The sequence below is a fragment of the Cynocephalus volans genome, chromosome 6 (assembly GCF_027409185.1).
Source record: "Cynocephalus volans isolate mCynVol1 chromosome 6, mCynVol1.pri, whole genome shotgun sequence".
NCBI lineage: Eukaryota > Metazoa > Chordata > Mammalia > Dermoptera > Cynocephalidae > Cynocephalus > Cynocephalus volans.
In genome coordinates this window covers 164,740,741-164,767,888 of record NC_084465.1, presented here as the reverse complement: position 1 = coordinate 164,767,888, position 27,148 = coordinate 164,740,741, and the positions used below count along the sequence as shown (strand labels likewise).

Here is a 27,148-nt window from a genome sequence, read left to right as displayed (position 1 = left end):
CATTCTATGAAGGTGGTATGACCTTGATACCAAATAAGAAAACGAGAGAAAAAGCAAAATTAGACCAATCTCATTTACGATTATACCAAAAATATTTGAAATTCAACCTAGCAATAAATGTGTACATTAAAAACCACCAGAATCCCTAACTACAATGATCAGGTAGGATTTATTTCAGTAATATAAGGCCAGTGCAGCACTAGTAAGTCTATTAATACAACTCAGCACCATAGAGGCTAACTAAGGTAAATTCTATTACGTATTAATTACAATCCTGACATACATTTAAAAAGCATTTGAAAAACTTTAATAATTATTCTTGATTAAAAACCAGTAACAAACTCCAAACAATCTGAAATAGATGAAACTGCCTGAACTTGATAATTACCAGGAAAATATTAAAAGTACTCACCAAAGTCAAAGAAAGATAAAGATGAACACACTCACCTCAACAAACAAATACTGTACTGAGGGCCCTTGCCAATGTAAAAATAAATGAAAAAACATAACAGCAAAACATTGGGAAAAGAAAAGATAAAAATTTCATTATTTGTAGATAATTATTAATAGATAATAAACTTTTCATCAGGAAAACACAAGAGAATTAGTTGAGGAAGAACAGTAACTAACAGAAGTAATTAGTAAGCTGGCATGATATAAAATAAGCACATAAAATTTAATAACTTTCCTACAGACTTACAATAATAAGACTGCAATACAATGGGGCAGCAGGAGGACCCTATTCAAAGGAATAAATGCTATACAATAGCTAGGAGTAAATTTGAGGGAGAAAAAGATACAAGACCAAAACCAATAAGAAGAAAACCATAAAACTTCCTTGAAAGATACTAATGAATGACCCCCAAAAATGAGAGCCATGCACACCACCAACAGTAAGATTCAATATCAAAAATATCAATTATTTCTTAACAAGATTTAATGAAATTCTAACCACAGTCTCAATGGATTATTTTTTCCCTTTTACCTTAAAACATACTAATTCTAAATTCATTTGGAAGACCTGATGTGTAAGACTCAACAGAGAAAATCTTCAGGGAAGAAGAATAATGAAGGAAACCTAATATCTTCTAGATATTAAAAGTTTAAAATTTAAAGCTATTAGAATCAAACTAGGGAAGCACATTAGGAGACAATATCTGTATCACATTTAACAACAAAACATTAATATAAAAATGTCTTTTAAATAAATGAGTAGTTACTAATTAATCATTTAAGAGGAGGATGAAGCATGTGAAAAGGCAATTTACAGAAGGGAGGCAAGTCTAATTTGAAAAAGGTAAGACATCACATAAGCATTTTTGGGAAATGCAAACGAAAATGTTGAGATGCCTGTTTTTTGGTTTTTTGTTGTTGTTGTTTTTTAAACCTTAGCAAACTTAAAATATAGCAGCATTAAATTCTGGCAGGAGTATGAGAAAAGAGGTACTGTCTTATAACTGATGGGAATATAAATTATTACAATCTTTTTGGAATATAATTTAGTAGAATTTATTAAAATACAAAATGAAAACATGATACTTGGGACAGCAATTTCATGTTTAGGAATTTATCCTTAAGCACAAGGATATTCAACGCTTTATTATAAATAACACAAATAGCCAAAACAAAACAAAACGCTAAATGTTTGTTAACGAAGAAATAATTTAAAATTCTGAATAACTCAGTGGATTAGTATGTAGCAGTAAATTAAAAAGTAATAATAATAAGTTGACATGTAGTGTAATTTTAAGGAAACAATATGATTCTATTACATAAAAAACTCCCCCAAAATCCAAATCTATAAATGTTTTTGTATATAGATATTTTACATCAAAGGCTTATACCAAACTATTCTGTTTTCTAATAAATATCTTCATATGCCACGCCATCAAACATAGGAGGCATCTGTAACTATAAAATATTTTACATAATTCTTCACATGAAATATATTAAGTGCTGTTTTAAAGCAACCAATTGTAAGGTCATGATTATCTAATTATATAATTATTTGAAGATGGTATGAAACATTTTAAATCTGACATTTAAGATCATCTTCAGCATGCTGAAAGGAAATTTAATTGTACTTACCAATATCATTAATCACTGCTCTTATTTTGGAGACAAAAGGACCAACTTCACTGGAATTCATTTTGGCTCTTTCCTTAAGGTCAGCACCTGCAAAGTATTTTATTTACAAATACAACCTAGTTATAAATAAACTTTTAAGGCAAACAATTTAAAATTTACTTAAGAGTAATACATACTTTGAAGATCAACTGAATTGATCTAAGGGAATGACTTTACCTACGTTTCCCTTCCCAATAACCATCATCAGCGAGAATAAAATATTTGTTTATACATCTACCATGTGCTTAAAGCAATGTTTCTCAAACTTTCCAGTCTCAGGACCCCTTCACACTCTTAGAAGAGACTATGCTTGGATTATATTAATCAACACTTACTCTATTAAAAACTGAAACTAAGAGATTTTTAAAATGTTAATGTACTCATTTAAAAATACAAATAAACCCATTGTTAACATAGATGACTACGGGCCGGCCCGTGGCTCACTCGGGAGAGTGCAGTGCTGATAACACCAAGGCCCCGGGTTCGGATCCCATATACGGATGGCCGGTTCGCTCACTGGCTGAGCGTGGTGCTGACAACACCAAGTCAAGGGTTAAGATCCCCTTACCGGTCATCTTTAAAAAAAAAAAAAAAAAACATAGATGACTACAAATTGGTGCCACCATCTCAGTTCTCACAAAGACCCTGACAGTTTTACCCACTTCTTTTGCTGCATTACTGCAAATGCCAACCCACTGAAAAGGGCAAATCATGTTTAGTGCTATGAAAATCATTTTGACTACACGGATGCCTGCCTTGGTGATTGCAGACCACATTTGAGAATCACCAGTTTTAAAGTATGAAGAAACTAGGGCTGGCCCGTGGCTCACTTGGGAGAGTGTGGTGCTGATAACACCAAGGCCACGGGTTCGGATCCCTATATAGGGATGGCTGGTTAGCTCACTTGGGAGATCATGGTGCTGACAACACCAAGTCAAGGGTTAAGATTCCCTTACCAGTCATCTTTTAAAAAAAATACAAATAAAAAAATAAAGTATGAAGAAACTGACAATTTCATAATTATGACTTTATCACTGAATCATATCTTTGGAACAGAGAAAACTAAACATATGGAATTCCTTAAGGGATCATTAACTCTGAGCTCAATGAAGAACATTTGTTTCAATAAAATTAAAGACCTGAGAAAAGGTTGGTTCCAATTTAAATGAACAGACAAACAACAAACTAAAACTACAGTATAGAATGCAATCACTCAGCTCTTATTCCATTATAAATAATCATAACTGCACATAATATCAAGTACAAGGTGGGGCATTCTGACCTCACACATGATCACAGGGTGAGAGAATTGGAGTTAACAAAGCACATATCCTACAACCCATCAGTTCTTACAGGTATGTATACCCTAGAAAATCTCTCAAAAACATACCCAAGAAAATATGTACAACAACATTAAATGCATCATATACAGAAGAGAAAAAAATTGGAAATAACTTAGTATCAAGAGGAGAATTAATAAAACTAGGACATATTTATACAACAGAATGTTTAATGTTTAGCATGAAAATGAAAGAATTAAAGTATAAATACAGATAAATCTAACAAGTAATACTAAAGGAAAAATGCAATTACAGAATGATACACAAGTAAATAACCACTTATACATGTTTTTAAAACAAGAATGCTATTTAGAGTTATAAAACAGACATGAGAATGATAAATACCAAATCCAGTTGGTGGCTGGGAGGGATGTGACTGGCAATGGGTACATTTCAATTTTATTTGTAATACTGTATTGCTTAAGTTGGGTGGTGGGTTCTCAATATGTCAGTCTTTAATCGTTTTGGGATGCCTGATATATGTCTTCATAATTAATTTTTCCATGAAGAATTATAACTTAACAAAGAAGAAAAATGTTACCAGGGCCAAAAAATTTTTAAACTAGTAGGATGTATTTGCTAAAAGAAATAATAAATGGTTCAACTCACTGCCATTTAAAACTAAGACTACAACCTAAATCGAGAATATAAAATGTTGCTTAGTACATGTTGACTATTAAATAGTGGTCAATAAGAGTGGCTAGATGCTGTGCAACATGGTGGTTGTGGGAAGTAGATGAAAGATGAATGGCATGAAGAGGAGCCAAGGCAATGAAGAACAGAAGGCTGCTGGGCCCTGGCCAGGGGCTCTGGGTGATGTGATCCAGGAAGAGACCCTGTAACTGCCTCAGGGTGGGTTACACCATCATCTAACATACACCCCAGTTCTGATTCTGGGACTTCACAGCATGCTGTGAAAACCACATTCTGGGGCTGAAGAGGTTGGGCCACTGGAAGCCTCGCCAGCAGCCAGAGGGAATCGAGGCGGGCACCTATAGCGCCTTCACTCACATCAGACCCAGCAGAGAGGTCTGAAGGCCTTATCTGCTCAACAGTGGCGTAAGACTTCTTCAAGATGCAAGGTTTATTTTAGAAATAATTATCTTTCTCCATGGAATGTTAAATACTTGTAACTTCCAGACTACCTTTTTAAAAATTTTGCTACATTTTTTTCTTTTACTTTGGAAATACATCCTCAAATCTCAAACATTTTCCAAAATCATTTTGCAGTACTCAAAGTCTTCTTTGAGGCCTAGAATTTCTCAATTCCGTTACTTTCTAAATTCAAATCCCTTAAGATCATGACCACTCACCTCAAGAGAGCTGTACACTACCCAGCAATCCTATCGTATTTCCCTAGTCTATCTGCTCCTACTCTTCTATATGTACTCATTCTAGTCATTTCCTAAATTCTTTCTCTCCTCAAATCTCAAAACCTCCTACCAATCCTAATACCAACTTACTAAGAAAACAGAAGCATTCAGAAGAGAAATTCTACCAGCACTCACCCTCCAGGACTTAGACCCATATACTCTGCCTTGACTCCTGTTAGCCCTGGATGGGCCAACTCATGAGTGAGGCCAACCCATCCCCTTGTGTACTGGATTTGACCACTTCTTGTCTCCTCAGGGTCATCGCTTTGGCACTTCTCTCCCTGGCTGGCATCAGTATCGTCCCTCCTTAGAGACTCACTTCCATTAGTATACAATAATACTATAATACTGCCATCTTTTAAAAACTCGTGTAGACCTTCCACTGCCAACTATGATGGGGTAGGTTATATCAGACAAATTCTTCCACAAAACACTGGAGAAAATGTGTAAGACAGCTGTTTGAGTGCAATGGAGAGCTACTAAGGCAGCCGGGATGTAAGAGGCGGGGAAGCGCCTTCTTTTCCCCCACAAAGTGTAGGTTTCGTCATACACTGGAGGGGCTAGCTAAATGACATGGCAGGTAGCAGCAACTCAGAAAACTGCAGTCTCCTGGAGCTGGCATTGAGGACCACTGGTCCAGCCAGGACTCAGAGGCCAAGATCCTGGAGAAAAAGGAACTACAGAGAAGAGAGCCCACTTGAGGAATATGCACATTTCTGAGATATAAATTCCTAAGCAATGGCACACAGGTGGAAGAAGAAAATGGAGCTCAGAGCTTACCAAGGAAGAGGACCCTTTATAAACACTCCAGGCTTCAGTTGAGAGTTCTGAAGGTTAAATATAAAACAGGATAAATACAAAGAAAACTATACCAACTGCTGAAAACCAAAGACAAAAAGAATACCTTAGAAGCTACTAAAGAAAAAAGACACATGAACATCTAAAAGAACAATAAGACTGACAGCTGACTTAACAGAAAATGGGGAAAGAAACTAACTACCAATCTAGAATTCTCAACTAAGCAAATCCATCCTTCAAAAATGCTGGGAAAGTGAAGACATTTTCACACGCATACACACACACACACACACACACACACAATTTGTCACCAGCAGGCCCACACTAAAAGAAACACTAAAGAAAGTTCCTCAGGCAGAAAATTATGAGAGGAGATTTTCAAATCTTATATTGTTTACAAGAGTTGTACTTTAAAATCTAAGGCACAGAATGGCTAAAGTAAAAGGGTAAAAAACATGCAAACACTAACCAAAACAAAACTTATAAAGTTATCCTAATATCTAACAAAGAATATCTAAGACAAGAAACATTACTCAAGCTAGAGGGTCACTATACAGTAATAAATAAGATAATCTACTAAAAAAAGCCTTAAGAATTTTAAATTAGCAAGGGATATAGTAAGACAGCCCCAAAATATATAAAGCAAAAACTGACAGAATCAAAAGAAAAACTGACAAATCTATAATCAAGTGGTTTTTAACAGAACTCTCTCAATAACTGATAAAACAAGCAGGCAAACATTCTTATCAAGCATTCCTATCAAGAAATTAGAAATAGGAAAAAATTAATCCCAAAGTAGAAAAGAAGAAATAATAAAAAAATGGAGCAAAAAATAATGAAAAAGAAAACAAATGTGTAAGAAAGAAAAATCAAAGAATCTGGTTCTCTGAGAAAACTAAAGTAAGTGATAGACCTTTAGCAAGACTGATCATGGAGAATAAATCAAGGCACAAATCCTGACATTAAGAATGAAAAGGAAGATGATACTATATATAGATTTTACTGACATTAAAGAGAATATTGCTAATGATTTTGGCCCAATAAATTTTGAAAGGTATATGAAATGAAAAACACCTTTAAAAAGAAAACAATAAAACTGATGAAGATAAAATATGAAAACACAAATATATACTAAAGAAATTCAATGTATAATTAAAAACTTTCCCATTAAAAAAATAATTTAAAAACTCCATGTCCATATGTCTCCAACAGAACTTACAAATATGTAATAAAAAAAATTTAACATCAATTTTATACAGACTTACATGGAGAATAACAAAACAAAAATCTGCTAAGAACACTGTAAGAAAAAATATGACAGGCCAATCTTTCTCATAAACCCAGTCTCAAAAGACCTAAATAAAATATTAGTAAATCATAGCTACCAGTAATGTAAATTTAAAATGATACATAAACACCAAGTTACATTTATTCCAGGAGTCAAGATTGGTTTAGTATTAAATTTTTCAATTTACCAAATTAATGGAATAAAAGTGAAAATCATATAAATTTTCATTGTTGCAGAAAAAGTATAAAATTCATCACTCATTGTTTAACATTTTCACTGAGGTATAATTCACATAAAATAAAATTCAGTCACTTTATGTATACAATTCAATGATTTTTAGTAAATTTACAAAGTTGTACAACCATCACAATTTTAGAACATTTTCATTATCACAAAAAGATCTCTCATGCCCATATGCAGTCACTCCCTGTTTCCACCCCAACGCCATTTAACCACTAATCTCTTTTCCTATAAATCTGCCTTTTCTGGACATTTCATATAAATAAATTCACACAATATATGGTCTTTTGTGTCTGTTTTCTTTCATACAGCATGTTTTCAGGTTTATCCATATAATAAGCATGAAATCAGTATGTTTTTTTTTTTTTTATTACCAAACACAAGGAGTATTCCTTGTATGGACATACAAACACTTTGCTTATCCATCATCAGTTGACAGACATTTGGGTCACTCCCACTTTTTAACTATTAAAAATGCTGCTACGAACATTCGCTTACAAGTCTTTGTATGAACAAATGTTTTCATCTGTCCTGGGTAGGTACTTAGGAGTGGAATTGCCAGGTCATACTGTAAGTTTCTGTTTAACTCAAAACAACAACAAAAAAAACCCTGCCAATCGTTTTCTTAGGTTCAGTGCATTTTACATTCCTACGAACAATGCATGAGGATTTCTATTTTCCTGCACAGTCACCATCAATTGTCTTTTTCATTATAGCCATTTCAGTGAGTATGAAGTGGTACCTATAATCGTTTTAATTTGTATTTCCCTAATGATTAATAAGGTTAAGCATCTTTTCATGTGCTTATTGGCCATCCATATAGCTTCTCTGGTGAAATATCCACTCGTATCTCTTGCTCATTTTTTTAACTGGGTAATTTGCTTTCTGCTTATCAAGTTCTAAGAGCGATATCTTAGATACAAGTCCTTTTTCAAACATGTGATTTACAAATACTTTCTCTCAGTCTATGGCTTTTCTTTTCGCTCTGTCTGATCCTGCTCAGGAAATACTCTGGGCCAAACCTCAGGAGCTCGGCTTGATGGCATCTGTTTGTACTAGCAAGCTGAATCTTCACTTGGCTGAGGCCAATATTCTTAGAAAGATTCTTGCCCTTAAGTGTTAATGAAAGGTTTGGTGGGCTGTCAGCTCTCATCCTTCCACACACAAACACACTTCAATGATCCTCACCACCACAGTGGCAGAATCTGAGTCAGAATCCAGGCTTTCTGATTTCTGGTTAGAACTCCTTCTTGGTGGTTTTTTGAAGCACAAAATTTTAATTTTGATGATGTCCAATTTACCAATTTTTTCTTTTATCACGTGCTTTTGGTATCATATCTAAAATTAACACTCATTCTTGATTAAATTCTCTTAGCATACTAGAAAGAAAAAATAATCTTTTTAATCTAATGAAGAGTAGTGTAAAAAACCTATAGCTAATATCACCTTTAATGGCCAATTATTTAAAGCCTCCTTCCAGAGATCAAGAATGAGAAATGGGTATTCACTATCACTTCTAAACACTGTAATAGAAGAGGGTAATAAGACCAATTTAAAAATTATATTGATTGGAAGGGAAAAATTAAAACTGTCATTATCAGATGATTTAACTGTACATGAAGAACAAATCAAAAGAATTTACAAACTATGAAAAAAGTAAATTTAGTAAAGCTGCTGGACATAAGTTCAATATATATAAATCAATTATATTTCTATATACTAGAAAAGAAATCTGAATGTGAAATTTTAATGCCATTTACAATAACATTCAAAAATCAAGGAATAAATCTAATAAAAAATGTATAAACCTTGACACAAAACCTGCAAAACCTTACTGAGATAAAGACGTCCTAAATAAATAAGAGGAACATATCATGTTCATGTGTTAGAAGAGTCCATATGAAAAGATGTAAATTCTCTCCAAATTAACAGATTAAATGTATTCCGATCAAAAACCCAATGTTTTTTGGAAATTGACAAGATGGAAATACAAAAAGCAAATAATAATCAAGATATTCTTGAGAAAGAAAAAGTTGGAGGGTCTATATTCAAATAAGAAAATGTATTACAAAGATACAGTGGTTAAGAAAATGTCACACCAGCTCAAGGACAGAGAAACAGACTAATGGAACAGAATAGCAGGTCCAGAAAAGACCCATATGATTTATAACAGAGGTGGCACTTCAGGTGTGATGGACAGATGGACTGTCCACTAAATGGGAAGAAGGGAGACAATTTAACATTCATATGAGAAAAAACAATTCTTCACCCTTACTTCATATCATATACACACAATAAAATCAATCCATGCCAGAATACAGGCCTAAATGTGAAAGGTGAAATTTACTATCAACTTCTAAATGAAAATATCTAAGGGCTGGCCTGTGGCTTAAATGGGAGAGTGCAGTGCTGATAACACCAAGGCCACGGGTTCGCATCCTATATAGGGATGGCCGGTTAGCTCACTGGTTGAGCGTGGTGCTGACAACACCAAGCCAAGGGTTAAGATCCCCTTACTGGTCATCTTTAAAAATAAATAAATAAATAAATAAATAAATAATCCAAATAAAATTCAAGAACTTGGTATAGGCAAAGATTTTTAAAAGGCTTCTCCCAATATTTTTAAAAGGAAACACTGCACTTCATTAAAATTAAAAACTTATGTTCTTCAAAAGACATCGTTAAGAGTGTGAACATGCAAGGGAAAGAGTGGAAGAAGATACCCGAAAACATGTATTCTGCACATACAAAGAACAAACTGATAAGAAAAAGACAAATAACCCAACTATAAAATACTGTCAAAACATTCAAATGGACACTTCACAAAGGAGGACATCCAAATAGCTAATAAGCATATGAAAAGGCATGTAAATATGATTATTCATCAAGGAAACACCCGTTAAAACCACAAGACGGTTTCATAAGCACAACATAGCTAAAGTGTTGGTGGAAATATAGAGCAATAAGAACTCTGACTTAATGCTGCTGGGAGTAAAATGGGCACAATCACTTTGGAAAGCAATTCCACTCCAAGTACATACACAACAGAAATGAATGATATATTCACTAAGAGACACGTACAAGCACAGTCACAGCACCATTATTCGGAACAGCCAAAACCTGGCAGCACCCCAAACAACTATCAGTAGTAGAATGAATAAACTATGAAATATTCCTACAAGGAATACGATCGTATACTCCTAGATGAACACTACACATTGAATCTCACAACATGTTGAGGGAAGAAGTCAGTTTCATGAGTCCAGTTACATAAAGTTTGAAAGCAGGTAAAATTAGCATTTGGTGACAAAAGTCAGAAAAACTGCCAATGTTTTTTGGGTGGGAAACAGTCAGGTGAGTTAATTTTGTAGAAATTTGTAAAATTTCATACTTATGATTTGTACAATTTTCTGCATGTACATTACACATACAATCCTGATTCCATATGCCCTACCTCCTCCAGCTACTAACAATCTCTCTCCTCCTTTTTAAAGTGCTCAAAAGAGGTACCTTCCCATGCTGTCCTCCTACATTATGTCTCTAAACAATGGAGACAAAAAGAATAAAAAATAAACACAATACCTAAGTAAACTACATACATATGGATAAATGTTTTGGAAGGAAAGATGAATGAATCTAGAGTACAGAGGGGACTAAGGGTGGGGACTATGTCACTATTAAATACCGTCATCACACCAGTCTTATTGAGATAGTATAATAAGATTCGAAAAGATTTCACATATTTCTTACAATTCATATGTCCCTGATAATCTAATATTTAATTCTAAGTCATTTTAGATGAATTTTATATCTCCTCTGTCACATATTTTTAATGACTTAAGTATTGCTTTTGCAGTAGCTACTACACTGCAAGCTCTTTTCAGCTATATGTAGTTGGAAATGTCATAATACAGTCAGTAGACAGAGCATGGATTTGATAATATTATTTAACAATTTAGAGGAAATATCTATCTCATTTAAATATCACCCATAAGTCTTTTCCTAAAACTTCTCAGCTTTTTTAAAAAATAAATTCCTTCTCAAATATTCTTTAGGGTTATTATGTATTAAATTTCTGCTTATTGGGCCGAGCCCGTGGCGCACTCGGTAGAGTGCTGCGCTGGGAGCGCGGCGACGCTCCCGCCGCGGGTTCGGATCCTATGTAGAAATGACCGGTGCACTCACTGGCTGAGTGCCGGTCACGAAAAAAAAAAAACGACTAAAAAAAAAAAAAAAAAATTTCTGCTTATTTACATTTGTGCTGGACTAGTACAACGGACTTCAGAGAAGTTATGGGAAATGATACTATTCTTTGTTGTACACCATGGGATGTCTCAGTTCGTGGCTACACCCCACTAAACAAATGCCAGTAAGCCCCTTAACCCAAAAAGTCCCCCAAAACTCTAACAGACTCCTCAGTGAGTGCTACCATCCCCTTGAAATCTAATGCTTTAAACCAGTGGTCTTCAACCTTTTTGTTCCCATTACTGCTAAAAGAATTTTGAAAATAATGCACAACTTTGAACATTATTAAACTGACATCTAAAAATATTCATCAAAGTTTAAATATTTGCAATGATTACGGTGCACTGTAAAAACTGGCATTTTAAAATATAACACATATAATTTTCAGTGAATCCAGTGTATTCTGCACACTACAGTAATTTGATTCTCAAAATCAAAGACATATCAAAGACATAAAAACAAACCCTTCCTTAACATTCAAAACGTTACATCATTTCTTTTCTTCATAAACTGGTATTTTTACACCACTTTCCTATAATTTTCTTCCTGATACAACTGGCGTTTATGCTTTAAAATCATTTATAGAGTATAGGAGGTGATTGTGGGAAGATGGCAGACCAGAGGCAGCCAGGGAGCACTCCTCCCACAGGACAAGACCAGAATAAGCCCACCACCATCACTGCCGCAGTCGCCAGTGCCACTGTCCACTTCTAGAAGCATTGCCTGTTTTCCTGCACAGTAGTCTGTCCTGCTCCCCACTGCAACTGCAGGCAGCCGCCGGCCACCACACACGTCACACACATTCTACCGCCACGATAGCTACCACCACCCCAAATGCCCCACTGTTGCCACTGCCCACTCAACTGCACTGACACAAGGATGGTCACAAGTGGAGCTGCTGGAAAGAGGTGAGTGCAGACCAGCAACCCAGTGCCCTAATCCACAGGGTGACTTACGCTATCCCTATGGTGGGGCACCAGGAGTGAGAGCCACATATGCAGCCCCCACAGCTGCCCTGTTCCAGGCAGAAACACATGCAGAGAACCCACAGAGTACAGAAACTGAGGACAGCCAAATAGAGTACAGAAGAAAATTCCCAGCAACCATCAACCAATCCTCCAAGCAGAGAAAGCAAAGATCCAGGAATAACCTTGGCCTGTAGAAAAGAGGAAAGAGAAACACCACCCAGGTTCACCAATTCAAGTTGAAGAGGTGCAGTAAATCCTAGTGCACCTATCAGGGTCACAGGATACTAAGGGGTGTCCCAACAACACAGCCCAGGGTCACTCACCCCCCACCAAAGAGTGACAGGATACCCAAACTCTTCTCTCAAGAACTCAAGATCTCACCCACGTCCTCAATGACCCACGACAACGTCACTAACCTCAGCAAGTAACCACTAAGGGCCCCAGGGCCTAGGCCACGGAGGCACTCACATGCAACTCTGACAATGAAGAGAGCGAAAGTAACCAACCAGATGGAGACTACACAATTGCATCTACCTGGAACCAATACTAAAACACCCTACTCAACAGTCAGTTTAAAACACAACTTACAGGAAGGAGTCTCTCTCCTCAAAAGCCCACTCCAGGGTAACAGAAGAAGCAACAGCTCTACGAGATGACCAGACATCAATGTAGGGATGTTAGAAATATTTATTAAAAAAAAAAAAAAAACCACAAGAAAATATGACAGCACCAAAGGAATACAATAATTTTCAAGTACCAGACCCCATATAGCAGGAAACACTTGAAATAACTGAAAAGGAACTCTGAACAACAATCTTAAGGTAACTCAATGAGATACAAGAAGACTCAGACAACACAGGAAATGAGAAAAACTATCCAGGCCATGAAGAGGAAATTGACAAAGAGATAGATACCTTAAGAAAGAATGCAGCAGAACCCCTGGAACTGAAATATTCATTCAATGAAAGAAAAACGCAACTGAATGCTTAAGTAGCAGGCTATAGCAAACAGAAGAAACAATTTCTAATCTCAAAGACACTCTTTTCCATACAACCCAGGGGGACAATAAAAGATCAGAGAGCTAGCAGACAAACTTAAGCACACAAACACCTGAATCATGGGCATTCCAGAAGGGGAGGAGAAAGGAAAAGGCATTGAAACTTCTCACTTTTTGGGCAATGGGCTCATTGATGGCTGGTATGGTGGCTAACTGGTGACCTTGCTAGCTGCTCCACGCCATCTTCACACAGCAGCCCACATGCAGGTCTCTGATCTTCACTGGCAGGTCCACAGCCTCACGATGGGGTTTTAGGGCATCATCACTTTGAATAAAGCATGAGAGATATGGAGGCCCAGCTAGGGGCAGTGCCTCTTCACAGACATTCTATACTAAAATGATGACTGAAAGCCTAAGGTTATATAAAGTTAATCTTAAGGCTGTGACAAGAGGAGAGCAAGCCCTTTGTATTAGTCTGTTTGTGTTGCTATAACTGAAATACCTGAAACTGGGTAATTTATAAAGAACAGAGGTTTATTTGGCTTATGATTCTGGGACAGCTGCATCTGGCACAGGCCTCAGGCTGCTTCTACTCATGGTGGAAAGCGACAGGTAGCCGGCGGGTACAGGCAGATCACATGGCAAGAGGAAGCAAGAGAGAGAGAAAGGAGGCGCCAGGATCTTTTAAACAACCAGCTCTCATGGGAACTAACAGAGTGAGAACTCACTCACTACCTCTCCTCTCCCAAGGAGATCATTAATCCATTCATGAGGGTTAGACGACTCAAACAGCTTCCAGCACTGCCACACTGGGAATCACATTTCCACATGAATTTTGGCGGGAACAACACATCCAAACTCTATTACCATTTCTCCCTGGTTGCTATGGATTTTGCTAACACAAAGGAGGTCCTCTATCTGGTATTGGGCAGATCCTAGGAACTTTCCTGTATTAAGCAGCTGTCAACTCACTTTACTATATTGTGCTACTTATTGTATTGTGAACTCCACGTATTGAGCAGCTATCAACTTATTAGAGAAAAATTGCCTAGAAATTTGGGGGCACTTACACACCAAGTAGACAGCTTCCACTTCTTATATTTGCTTTGTCTTATACAAGTATCTGGTCTTATCAAAATGATCCCAATAAAATATATTAAAGCAAAAAATAAAAAGAAAGAAAAGAAAAGGAAACATCTCTGGTATTGGAAGAAACACAGACTTTCAGATCCAACAAGTTTGAAGATCCCCAAACAGATTCAATCCAAAAAAGTCCTCTTTGAGACACATTATTGTCAAACTGGCAAAAGACAAGAAGAGATTCCTAAAAACAACAAGAGAAAAGTGTCAAATCACCTATAAGGGGTCCCCATTAGACTAAAAGCAGAATTCTCAACAGAAACCCTACAGGCGAGAAGAGAACGGGATGACATATACAAAATGCTAAAACAACCGCCCCCCCAAAAAAAACAAAAAAACAGCCCGCCAAGAATACTACACCCAGCAAGGCTATCCTTCAAAAATGAAGGAGAAAGAATATATATCCCAAAGAAAAACTGCAGCAGTTCACCACCACACTACCAGCCCTACTAGAAATCCTCAAGGGAGTCCTGCACCTGGAATCCAAAATACAATAATCACCACAGTAAATACACGAGAAAAAACAAAAGCTACTGGCATAGCAGATATGCAAATGAGGAGAAAGAAACTATATCTTACCACCACAAAAAACCAAGAAGCATCGAAGACAGATAATAAAAGGGAAAGAAAGGAACAAAAGATATTTAAAACAACCAAATGAAAATCAATAAGATTCTAAGAGTAATACGATACCTTTCAAAAACCCTAAATGTAAATGAATTGAATTCTTCACTCAATAGAGAAAGACTGGCTGATTGGATTAAAAAGCTAGACCCAGCTATATACTGCCTACAGGAAACTCACCTGACCTGTAAAGATACACAGATTAATAGTGAATGGATGGAAAAAGGTATACTACACAAATGGAAACCCAAAACGAGCAAAAGTAGCTATTCTTATATCACATAAAATAGGCTTTAATACAAAAACGATAAAAAGAGACAAAGAAGGACATTACATAATGATAAAAAGATCTATCCAGCAAAACATAACAATCATAAATATATACACACCCAACACCGGAGCACCCAGTTATATAAAGCAAACACTACTAGACCTAAAGTCAGAGACAGACTCTGATAAAATAATAGTAGGGGACCTCACACCTCTCTCTCAACACTGTTAGACTGTCTAGGCAACAAATCAACAAAGAAGCAACGGATTACACTTTAAACCAATTGGACTTGGCAGATATTTACAGAAATTTTCATCTAACAACTTCAGAATATACATTCTTCTCATCACCACATGAAACATTCTCCAGGACAGACAACATGTTAGGTCACAAATCAAGTCTCAACAAATTTTTAAAAATTGAGATCGTTTCAAGTATCTTTTCAGACCACAATGGATTAAAACCAGAAATGAATAACAAGTGAAACTCTGAAAACTATATAAAGACATGAAATTAAACACCATGGTCCTAAACAACCTTTTGGTCCAAGAAGAAATTAAACACGAAATCAAAAAATTTCCTGAAACTAATGAAAATAAAAATACTTCATACCAAAACCTGTGGGATACAGCAAAACCAGTACTGAGAGCAAAGTTTATTGCAATAAATACTCACATCAAAAGAATAGAAAGATTTCAAATAAACAACCTAATACTACAACTCAAAACATTAGAAAAACAAGACAAATCCAATCCCAAAACCAGTAGACGGAAAGAAATAATTAAGATCACAGTACAGCTAAATAAAATAAAGACCAAAAAGAAACATAAAAGATCGATGAAATAAAAGGATGGTCTTCTGATAAAATAAACAAAATAGGCAAATCATTAGCTAAAATAACTAAAAAGAGAAAAGATCCAAATAACAAAAATCAGAAATAAAAAAAGAGATATTACAATTGATACCACAGAAATACAAACAATCATTACAGACTGTTATAAACAACTGTATGCCAACAAATTTGAAACCTGGAGAAAATGGATACATTTCTGGATGCATACAAACTACCAAGACCAAGAAGAAATAGAAAATCTGAACAGACCAGTAACAAGCAACGAGATTGAAGCAGTAATCAAGTGTCTCCCAACAAAGAAAAGCCCAGGACAGGATGGCTTTACTGCTGAATTCTACCAAACCTTTAAAGAGGAATTATAGCTGAGTTGGGCACAGCATGGTGCTGATAACACCAAGTCCAGCATTTGATCCCTATACCAGCCAGCTGTCAAAAAAATTAAAAATTTTTTTAAAAATAAAAAGAATTAATACGAATTCTCTTCAAACTATTCCAAAAAATTGAAACAGGCCATTCTCCTAAACTCATTCTATGAGGACAGGATCACCCTGATACCTAAACCAGATGAAGATAAAACAAAAAGAGAAAACTATAGGCCAATATCCTTGATGAACAAATCTTCAACAAAATACTAGACAGAAGAATACAGCAGCACATCAAAAAGATTATACACCATGATCAAGTGGGATTCATCCCAGGTATGCAAGGATGGCTCAACATATGCACGCCAATAAATGTAATACTCCATAAGAACAAAATCGAGGACAAAAAAACCCATATGATTATCTCACTAAATGCAGGAAAAGCCATTTGACAAAATTCAACATCCTTTCACAATAAAGACTCTCAACAACTTAGGTACAGAAGGAAAATATCTCAACACAGTAAAAGGCATTATATGACAAACCCACCACCATCATCATCCTGAATGGGGAAAAGCTAAAAGCTTTTCCCTGAAGGACAGGAACAGACAAGGATGCCCACCATCACCACTCCTATTTAACATAGTACTGGAAGTATTAGCTAGAGCAATCAGGCAAGAGAAAGAAACAAAGACAATCAAATTGGAAAAGACAGAGTCAAACTGTCCGTTTGCAGATGACCTGATTCTACTTACAGGAAAACCTAAAGACTGTACAAAAAATCTCTTAGAACTGATAAACGATTTCAGTAAAGCTGCAAAATATTAAATCAACACACAAAATAAGTAGCATTTTTATATTGCAATAATGAACTAGCAGAAAAAGAAATCAAGACAGCAAGCCCACTTACAATAGTCACCAAAAAAATTAAATAACTAGGAATAAACTCAACCAAGGAGATGAAAGATCTCCATAACAAGAACTACAAATCACTGCTGAAAAAAAATTAAAGAGGACACAAAAAGACAGAAGGACATTCCATGCTCAAGGACTGGAAGAATTAACATTGTGAAAATGTCTATACTATCCAAAGGGATCTAAAGATTCAGTACAGTCCCCATCAAAATACCAATGACATTCTTCACAGAAATAGAGAAAACAATCCTAACATTCATATGGAACAACAAAAGGCCACAAAAGGCCAAAGCAATCCTGAGCAAAAAAAATAAATAAATAAAGCCAGAGGTATTACACTACCTGACTTCAAATTATACTACCAAACTATAATAACCAAAACAGCAAGTCCCTGGCATAAGAACAGACACTCAGACCAATAGAACAGAACAGAGAATCCAGAAATCAATCCACATAGTTACACCTGGCTGATCTTCAACAAAGGAACCAAGAATATACACTGGGGAAAAGACAGCCTCTACAATAAACAGTGCTAGGAAAGCTGGACCTCCATGTGTGGAAGAACGAGACTAGACCCATACCTCTCCCTATATACTAATCTCAACTCAAAATGAATTTAAGACTTAAATACAAGCCCTGAAACTATAAAACTCCCAAAGAAAACACAGGGGAAACATTTCAGGAGATAGAACTGAGCAAAGACTTTATGAATTAAGACCTCAGAAGCACAGGCAACAAAAGGAAAAATTTTTTAAATTGGGTATTATGTCAAACCAAAAAGCTTCTGCACAGCAAAGGAAACAACCAACAGAGTGAAAAGACAATTTACAGAATGGGAGAAAATATTTGCAAACTATGCATCCAACAAGGGATTAGTATCCAGAACTTAAACAATTTAATGTTTTAAAAACCAAGTAACCTAATTAAAAAATAGGCAAAGAAATTGAATAGACATTTCTCAAAGGAAGACATATAAATGGCCAACAGGCACATGAAAAAATGCTCAACATCACTAAGCATCAAGAAAATGCAAATCAAAATCACACTGAGATATCACCTCACCCCAATTAAACTGGCTATTGTAAAAAAGACAGAGAATGACAAATGCTGGTGAAGATGTGGACAAAGGGGAACACTCCTACACTGTTGGTGGGACTGTAAGTAATTGCAGCCATTATGGAAAACAGTATGGAGGTTTCTCAGGCAACTACCGATAGAACTGCCATATAATCGAGCAATCCCACCACAGCATATATACCCAAAGAAATGGAAATCATGTCAAAGGGATACCTGCACTCCCATGTTTACTACAGCTCTAGTCACAAAAGCCAAGGGTTGGAACCAACCTAAATGTCCATTGATGGATGACTGGATAAGGAAAATGTGGTATACAGACATAATGGAATACTATTCTGCCATAAAAAATAATGAAATTCTGCCATTTGCAGCAACATGGGTGAAAATTGTCTCAAGTGAAGTAAGCCAGGCACAGAAAGAGAAATGTCCTCATTCATAAGTGGGAGCTGAAAAAATAAATAAATTTTAAAAAGAAATAAAGAAAGATACAACAATCAGAGTATCTTGAACATTCAAAAGGAGATAGCAGAACTGTGGTTACTAGAGGTGGGGAAGTGGGAGGGGGAGGAGGGTTAGTAAGAGTTTGGTAAAGGGTCACAAAGAATGATTACGTTTTGTAATGATGAATGTACTAATTATTCTGATGTGATCATTACGTATTGTACACAGGTTCAACTCTATTCATCACATATTCAACTCTCTATCACACAAATGTATAATTATGTTTCAATAAAAAAAATCTTTTATTGATCACCCTGTCACATTTCTTTGCAATGAAATATGTACATAAATTAAATTAATTTTTATTAAATCCCCTGTAACTATAAAGTGCTAAATTTAAAAGTTTTATTCTGGATTGAATTTTCATTTATAATTATTACTAGCACAGAATAGAATGAAGCATAAACATATTGCAAATCTGATACCTATTAAATACTAAATGTAAACTTCCATTAGAAATGGATTTCAATGAGATCAATGGGACTATCTCCTCCTTCCATTATTTAATATATCCATGAATGAAAATCATTTATTGTTAGAGTGAGGCATAGTTTATGGTCAATTTCACTCCTGCTGAAAAGGAAGGCATTTTACTACAGCAATCTCTCTCCTTTAGAGCTTTGTTAAAAAATCATAGTGATCAAGAAACATTTAATAATTGTCTTACAACTCTACTAATGCCTTTCAATTACACTGAAAGCAAAGAACTGGAAACTATCGGAATAAGGATCCCAGTTGAAATTCTCGCCCTTACTATTTTTAGTTCTATACCTGTACTGGCCAGCCATAAAAAAATAAATAAATAAACATGTAAAGGCCTCTTTTTTAGCAATTTATAGGCTTCCTCCCCCCCCACCCTGCCCCCCCCCCGCCCCAGCAAAGTAGTAAAGGACAGGAATGACTCTGTCGTGCACGAGGCAACTAAGAAGGGAAGATGAGGGAGAGTGACAGGGACCTCCAGATCAGCCTGGAGAGTCTTATGAAACAGTACTTTTGTAAGCTGTCTATCATACAGATCTGTTTACAACTATCTGTGCCCCTCGTGAATGCTGAGAAACATCCCGACCCCAGCCTGGGGGATCACAGTTTTATATCAGATCTCTGAGTTTAGTTGCTAGCTCACGCGGAACGCAAATGACAATCTTTAATAGCACATTGTTTCCGAAAGTGGTTCCATCTCCACACACTGTCACCAGCAGTGTGCTGCTCCACACTGAATCCATGGCATTGCTACACTTGCTGTGATGGTTAATTTTGTGGGTCCAGCTGACTGGGCCATCGAGTGCCCACATCAAATTGTTTCTGGGTAGTCTGTGAGGGTGTTTATGGATGAGATTAGCACTTGAATTCCTGGACTTAACAGCCTGTCCTCTCAATATGAGTGGCTCTCATCCCTTAAGGTCCTGAATAGAAAATGGAGGAAAAAGAAATTCACCCCTTTTCTTATCTCACTCTTGAGCTAGGACATCTCCTATCTTCTCATCTTCTCCTGCCATGGGGCTGGGATTTACAGCATCAGCTCCCCTGGTTCTCAGGCCTTTGGACTCAAACTGAACTACATCACTGGCTCTAGGAATTCCTGGCTCTCCAGCTTGCAGATGCAGATCATGAACTGCTCAGCTTCCATAATCCTGTGAGCCAATTCCTCATAATAAATCTCCTTTTCCATCTTACTGGTTCTGTTTCTCTGGAGAACCCTAATACACTAATTAAACTGTGTCAATCTAGTGGACAAGAAAAGGTACTGAGTTGCACTTTCCTCAGTAGTAAAAGAGGAAATGCTTCACAACTCCGTAGGGAATTACTGTGCATAATTCAAGTCATCATTTCTAAATCATTCCAGTTTTTCATGTACATGTGCCACCAACTCAAGTACCCAGTCTTTCTTGATTGCACACCAAACAGGCTTTTATTTCCTCCATTCAAGCCAAGCATCAGGACAAGATAACCAATGATTTCAATGCAGCTAAGTTCTCCCTGTGTCCGGGGATGTCTCCCTCTAAGACCAGGAAACTAGTTTACTATTTTTCTTTCTTGTGCTGCTCTTAGGTGGTGGTTGTATCGGAGTTACCCTAGTCTCATAAAATGAGCTAAGTCTTTTTCTATTTTCTCTATGAGTACACATAGGATTGGAATTACCTGTCCTATGAACGTTTGGGTAGAATGTTCCTCTGAAGTTGTCGTGGCCAGGTGCTTTCTGTGTGGAAAGATTTTTAACTACTACTTCAATCTCCACACAGTTGTGGGATCACTAAAGTTTTCTATTTCTTAACTCAGTTTTGGTTAAGTTTTATTTTCCAGTTATTTACCCATTCTACCTAAAGTCCTGGCTTTCTTGGCACAAAGCTGTTCTTAATATTATTATCTTACCAGTTTAACCTCTGTGGACCTTGCACCCGGGGCCCCCTTTTTCAATCTGCATATTGTGTATCTGTTCTCTCACCCTTGGCTAATCTTGCCCAAAGTGTGACTATTTGACTTTTATAAGAACCAGCTCCTTACTACTTTGTGTGTGTTTTCTGTTAGTTTGTGCTCACTTCATTTCCTTCTTCCTACCCTGTCCGGGTTTATTCTGCAACTATTTTTGTCACTGCAAACATTTTTGTCCAATTTAGGAGGCTGTTTATTCACTTTGAGCCTTTCTTTCCTGAAGTACAGCCCTACCTGTATTATACAATGTTTAAAGTGTTTTTGTTAACGTTTCGTTCTAAGTCTTCCCTAATTTCCATTAAAATTCCTTTGTTGAGCTGTAAGTTATTTAGAAATCACCTTAAATTTCCCAATGTAGGGGGCATTTTCTAATTAGCTTTTTGCAAATGACTTCTAACTTTACTGCCTGTGGTGACAGAATGTGCTCCAATGACAGCAGTCCTTTGAAATCTGTGGAGGTTTTATAGCCTACCAGATGGCTAATTTTCATAAATATTCCATGTGTGCTTGAAATGAACGCCCAGTCGTCAGCCACTGCAGAGGATGATGCACACAGGTACATTGCATTAACCACCAGCAGACCAGGAAAAACAACCCACACTCTTCACACGAGCTGGGCCAATGGACTCTTTTGATTTTATTTAGTATTTAGGTCATTTTACAAATGATTTAAAGAAAAACGAAAGGATAGTGAAAAAATTATTAGAAATTTTAATAAAAATTTAAACACAGCAAACCTATATTTTTATATTTTCCTTGTATGTGCATGTATATGCATACAGACACACCTGTGAATATATACATAATAAAAATATATGTATACGTACAGACATACACAAACACACTTGAAAAGGGCTATATCATATGAATGAAAGTTTTAACCAACTGACATGCATGAACCTGGAACAAAGAGTTTTATTAAAACTGATTTCAGATTTGAAATCACATGTCATTACTTCTGGTTCTTCTTGAACTGTCATTGTAGAAATGCAATGCTTTTGAAAACACTGATGGCTCATACTTTTGTTGGGAAGAGGAGAGCTACATTCTTTGCTCCCTAAATGCAAGATATTTTTAGATTTATAAATATCAGTCAGAACGATCAAACCAATGATTTTTCATTTCTATGTCATCTATTTCCTTCTTACCTTTGCATACACACCTGCCGTCAACACTTTTCATTATAAGCTATATCAAGTAAATTAATATTATCACACATCCTCTCGGAAAATTCACTCAAGAATATTATCACACATCCTCTTAGAAAAATGGAAGGGTTCCCCCCACCACCAGCTATGGAGGTTCCACAAAAGAAGCAGTTATTTCTATCTTATTTACTGCTGCATCCCCAGATGCTGGAACAGTACCTGACACCTGGCAGGCTCCCCGCCAAAAATACTGAATGAATGAATAAAATCAATGTGTTTTCTTCAAAGTTGGGCCCTAAAGAAGATGGTTTACAGCAGGAATTTTAAAAAGCATGAATACTGACCACCTACCTAGCATCTACTGCCCTTCTCCAACTTCCTACCAGTAACCTTATTTTTGTTCTGGCATCTGTCCTTCCCACTCTTCACAGTCCATGTACTTTAGAAGAAGATGAATTCACCCCCACATCCAGGGGTGGGCCTTGGTTAGCTTGATCTAATCAGTATGATCCATTCCCCTAAGCGGTCAAATCAATGTCAGTCTAAAGGCTCCAGCTTGGAATGGGGCAGGGGTATTCTCTTCCTTTTAACAGAGTCATGCACGGATATGAAGCCCAGAACTACTGAAGCTTCAGGCTACCAAGCTGAAGATGAAGCTGGTACGCAGAGGAGAGGAAAGCACTGAATTCAGGCAATCCTAACAGCCTTACAGTTTAAGTCAATTTGTGCTAGTTTTTTGTCACATGAAGCTGAGATCTCATTTTCCACTAGCTGATGGATTACAAATGGTAACCAATTAGTCCTGCTTCAGTCTACATCTGTTCTCAAGGGGTGGGATCTTGATTTACAGGGGCATAAGTGTTAGCCTTAATTATCACTAATTTCTAGACAAGTTTTGGAGTGGGAGAGGATCAAAAGAAGTTAAGAAGCATTACTTTCTTGGTATGACATGACAACCCACGTAATTTCTAGAGCACTAAATCCCTGATAACACCACCGATTCTTAAGTACTTTAACTTAGATCTCCTCACCCACGATCATAAGCCACCTTTTACTCCAATATAAAATTTCTATCTTTAAAAAAAACACCTCGTAAATGTTTATAGTAACTACCCACTTGATGAAAAGGATTGTGCTGCCATAGGCTTCTGTCACAATTCAAAGCTCTAACAAACAGGACTTCGTTTTTCCTCAAAGTGAGTGTATTAGTCCGTTTCTGTTGCTTATGACAAGACACCTGAAACTGGGAGATTTATAAAGAAAAACAAAATTTATTGCTTACAGTTTCTGAGGCTGGGAAGTCCAATGTCCATCTGGTGGTGGCAACAGTGACCCAGCGGTCTCACATTGCAAGGTGGTGGAAGCAGAGAGAGGGCAGAGAGACAGACTCTCTTTCTCCGTTTAAATCCCTCAGAACCATGCCCCTGACCACCATTATTAATCCATTCACTACTGCACGGTCCTACAATCTCACCTCTTCGAGGCTCCATCTTTCAATTACCATAATAGGATTTCTCATCCTCTTAACAGTCACAGTGGGGACCAAGTTTCGAACACATAAAACTTGGGGGACACAATTCAAGCTTCAGTGAGTTTTGGGGGGACATAATTCAATCCACTACAGTGAGTGTCCTTTCACCAACCAAAACCCAAACCTTCCATTTCTGTCCAGCATCCCAACCTCTCTTGCCTACCTCAAGGCTTTTTGTCCAAAAATTGAAGTCATTTTGCCCTATCCAACAAGACCAGATCAGTTCCATCAACATGCAAACTGTAGGACTATCTCCATCTTATAACAGCTTCATTAACCTCTCATACACTTCTGGCCATCACATTTCTATGTACTAATATGGAATGATTTCTAGGATGTTTTGTCAACTGCAGAAAGTAAAGTACAAGAGTATATATACAGAGAGAATGCTACTTGTTTAAGAAAAAATGGAAATAGGTAAATAAAATGGGTATATCCCTAATTTCACAATAGGAAATATACGAAGGATAATCTAGAAACTAACGAGATTCATTAACGCCCTAAAAGTGGGAATCGGAGCTAAGGGATTAAAGGAAACGAGTGGTTACTTATACTTTTATAATTATACCTCTTTGTATGGTTTCGACTTTTGAAACCACGTTAATATTGTCTATATTCAAAATAAAATAAACAGAAGCAAGGAAACCTAACACTACCTCAAATGAATAATACACAACCACACTGAAGGAGAAATAATCTACGTAACTTTTCAAAACAGTATTTTTAGCATTTTATATTAGAGTATTACATACCCTGTCTAAAGACATAAAGTGCTATAAATGAACAGTAAACTCTAGTTAGAAGGTTGTTTATCACAGTTGATATGGATCAGCAATTCTGAAACTACTTTCTGTACATTTTAGAATTGAGCTAGTAAGTAAATATATTGCAGATAATACAGATATGGAAAAGGACAAGGTAAGAATGAACCCTGTGGTGATGAACTAAGGAAACGGAGGTATCATGACGAACTCGTGGTTTTCAATATATAAATACAGAAACTGATGTAAATATGTGTGTATGTATATGTCATATAATTTATTTCTTAGCTCTGCCTCAGAAAAGAGCCTAGAAGCAGACACTCAAGTAACAGTGAGCACATGCAGCAGCCAGGCCTTGGGTTCTTCAGTACCGTCCTCCACGAAAGAGACTGGGAGTTGCACATCTGACTCCAATGGAGCAGATGGTACTAGATCCCTCACTCAAAATATACGAAATGGCTGTTTCAGATGTTAATCATCAAGCAGTGTGTCAGGCTACTATCTGGGAGCCGGTGACTATCCCAGCTTTCTTCCTGAAGATACCTTACAAATTGACCCAAGGCAGAAGGACCCAAATAGTGCACAGTGGTCTTGATCTGAGGAGATCAGAGTTCAGAGGGGCTGAGGTAGCTGGAACCTGCAGAGCGGAGAAACAGGGAGAGAGTTCTCAGAGAAAGAGCTCCAATAATCTACATTAGCATTCCATTACACTTTAGGCTGAAGACTAAATTGCCATTCATAGGCAATTATCAGAGAAAGAAGAAGAACCAGGGAGCTGTAACCTGAACAAATCCTGGAGATTACACTGGGCCGAAAAGTGTTCTCGTGATGACCAGCAAGAATAGAGAGAACCTGTGGAGAACCTGTGAACACCAAGGTCTGGCAGAACCTCCAGGAGACCAACTGCCAGTTGGAACAAAACAACATTCCATAAGAAAGACACTGGGAGGGTGTTGTCTTATCTATCACAAAACAAACCAACTTACATATATGTCCTATAACTGAAGAGAGGAAAATCACCAAATGTTTGCACGGCCAGGCCTCTCCAGCCTCTTCCCACAGAGCTCAACGTAACTCTGGCTGGCTCCTCCAGCTGCAGGGAAGGGGCCAGGGAATGAACAGGGACAAGCAAAGATAAGAGCAAGGCACTGAATCTGGCCAGGGGTCAGCAAAATACTACCCGCGGGCCAGCCTGCCCCCAGTTTTTATGTGACCTTCAAGCTAAGAGTTGTCTTTCCTTTACTGAAGAGTTGTAAAAATAAAATAAAGAAAGAATATATGACAAAGATTGCAAGAGGCCTATGAAGCCTGAAATACCTGGCTCTTTACTGAGGAAGTTTGCTGACACTGGCTTAGACTAATAGCAGTTCCCAGGGAAAGCCCTAAGGAAGCAAACTGTGCTGCTTGAACCAACTGCCAGAAGCAGACAGATAAAAATCTAAATTTTTTCAACTTTGCTGTTGGGGTGCAGAAAGTTATTCCCCAAAATATGGCACTCTGGCACACTCAGTGCTTTGAAAATTAAAAGGCCTCAGACATAAGCCTCAGAATCAAGGTTCCTCTAACCTAGTCCTGTTCCCCTCACCCCAAGCACAGGGAGGGACTTTCTCTACAATTTTCTCATCTAAGAAAGCTTCCTTCCAAAAGAAATGTAATTGTCCTAAAATGCCCTCCCTAGGAATCTCATCAAATAACCAGGAAAGAACAATCCCAGAGGGCACCACACCTGGACAGACCTTTTCACAAGATAATATCTGCCTATATGGGTCTTCCAAATTTCATTCAATCATTTACTATCCCGTAAAAGAATCATCTACATCCCCCACCCCCACCCCCTCAAGGAAGAACTGGTATATAAGTTTCTGTACCCATCAGGTTATTGGTAAATCACTCCTGCAGGCCTCCCTGTGCATTGCCCCACCCCCCAGAAGTTAAAATAAAAATTTATTATTCCTTTTCTTCACATTAATTGAATCTTGGCAGTTGATTTTTCAAGTGAACCTTCAGTGGTAAAGAGGAAGTCTTTCCCTTGGCCCCTACACTGCCTTCCCAGCTGTTGGAGCTCTACCAAACCTGGCCCCGGTTTAAGAGCTGAACACACGCCCCAGCCCTTCTATGTGGAGGACCCTTTCTGGCCTCTGGCTGCCTCTAATGCCCTT

General features: G+C 37.1%; 1 protein-coding gene across 6 annotated transcripts in view; it reads right to left on the bottom strand.

Annotated features, from left to right (window-relative positions):
* AUH (AU RNA binding methylglutaconyl-CoA hydratase) overlaps positions 1-27,148 on the bottom strand; it is a 166,728-nt gene that overhangs the window by 105,934 nt on the left and 33,646 nt on the right. For 5 of the 6 annotated variants that reach the window (XM_063099961.1, XM_063099963.1, XM_063099964.1 and 2 more), the window contains one exon: positions 2,089-2,175. The exons of the other annotated variant lie outside the window; for it this stretch is intronic. In XM_063099961.1, coding sequence (XP_062956031.1) covers positions 2,089-2,175 — 87 coding nt within the window. The remainder of the gene's footprint in view (positions 1-2,088; positions 2,176-27,148) is intronic. 6 annotated transcript variants of the gene reach the window in all.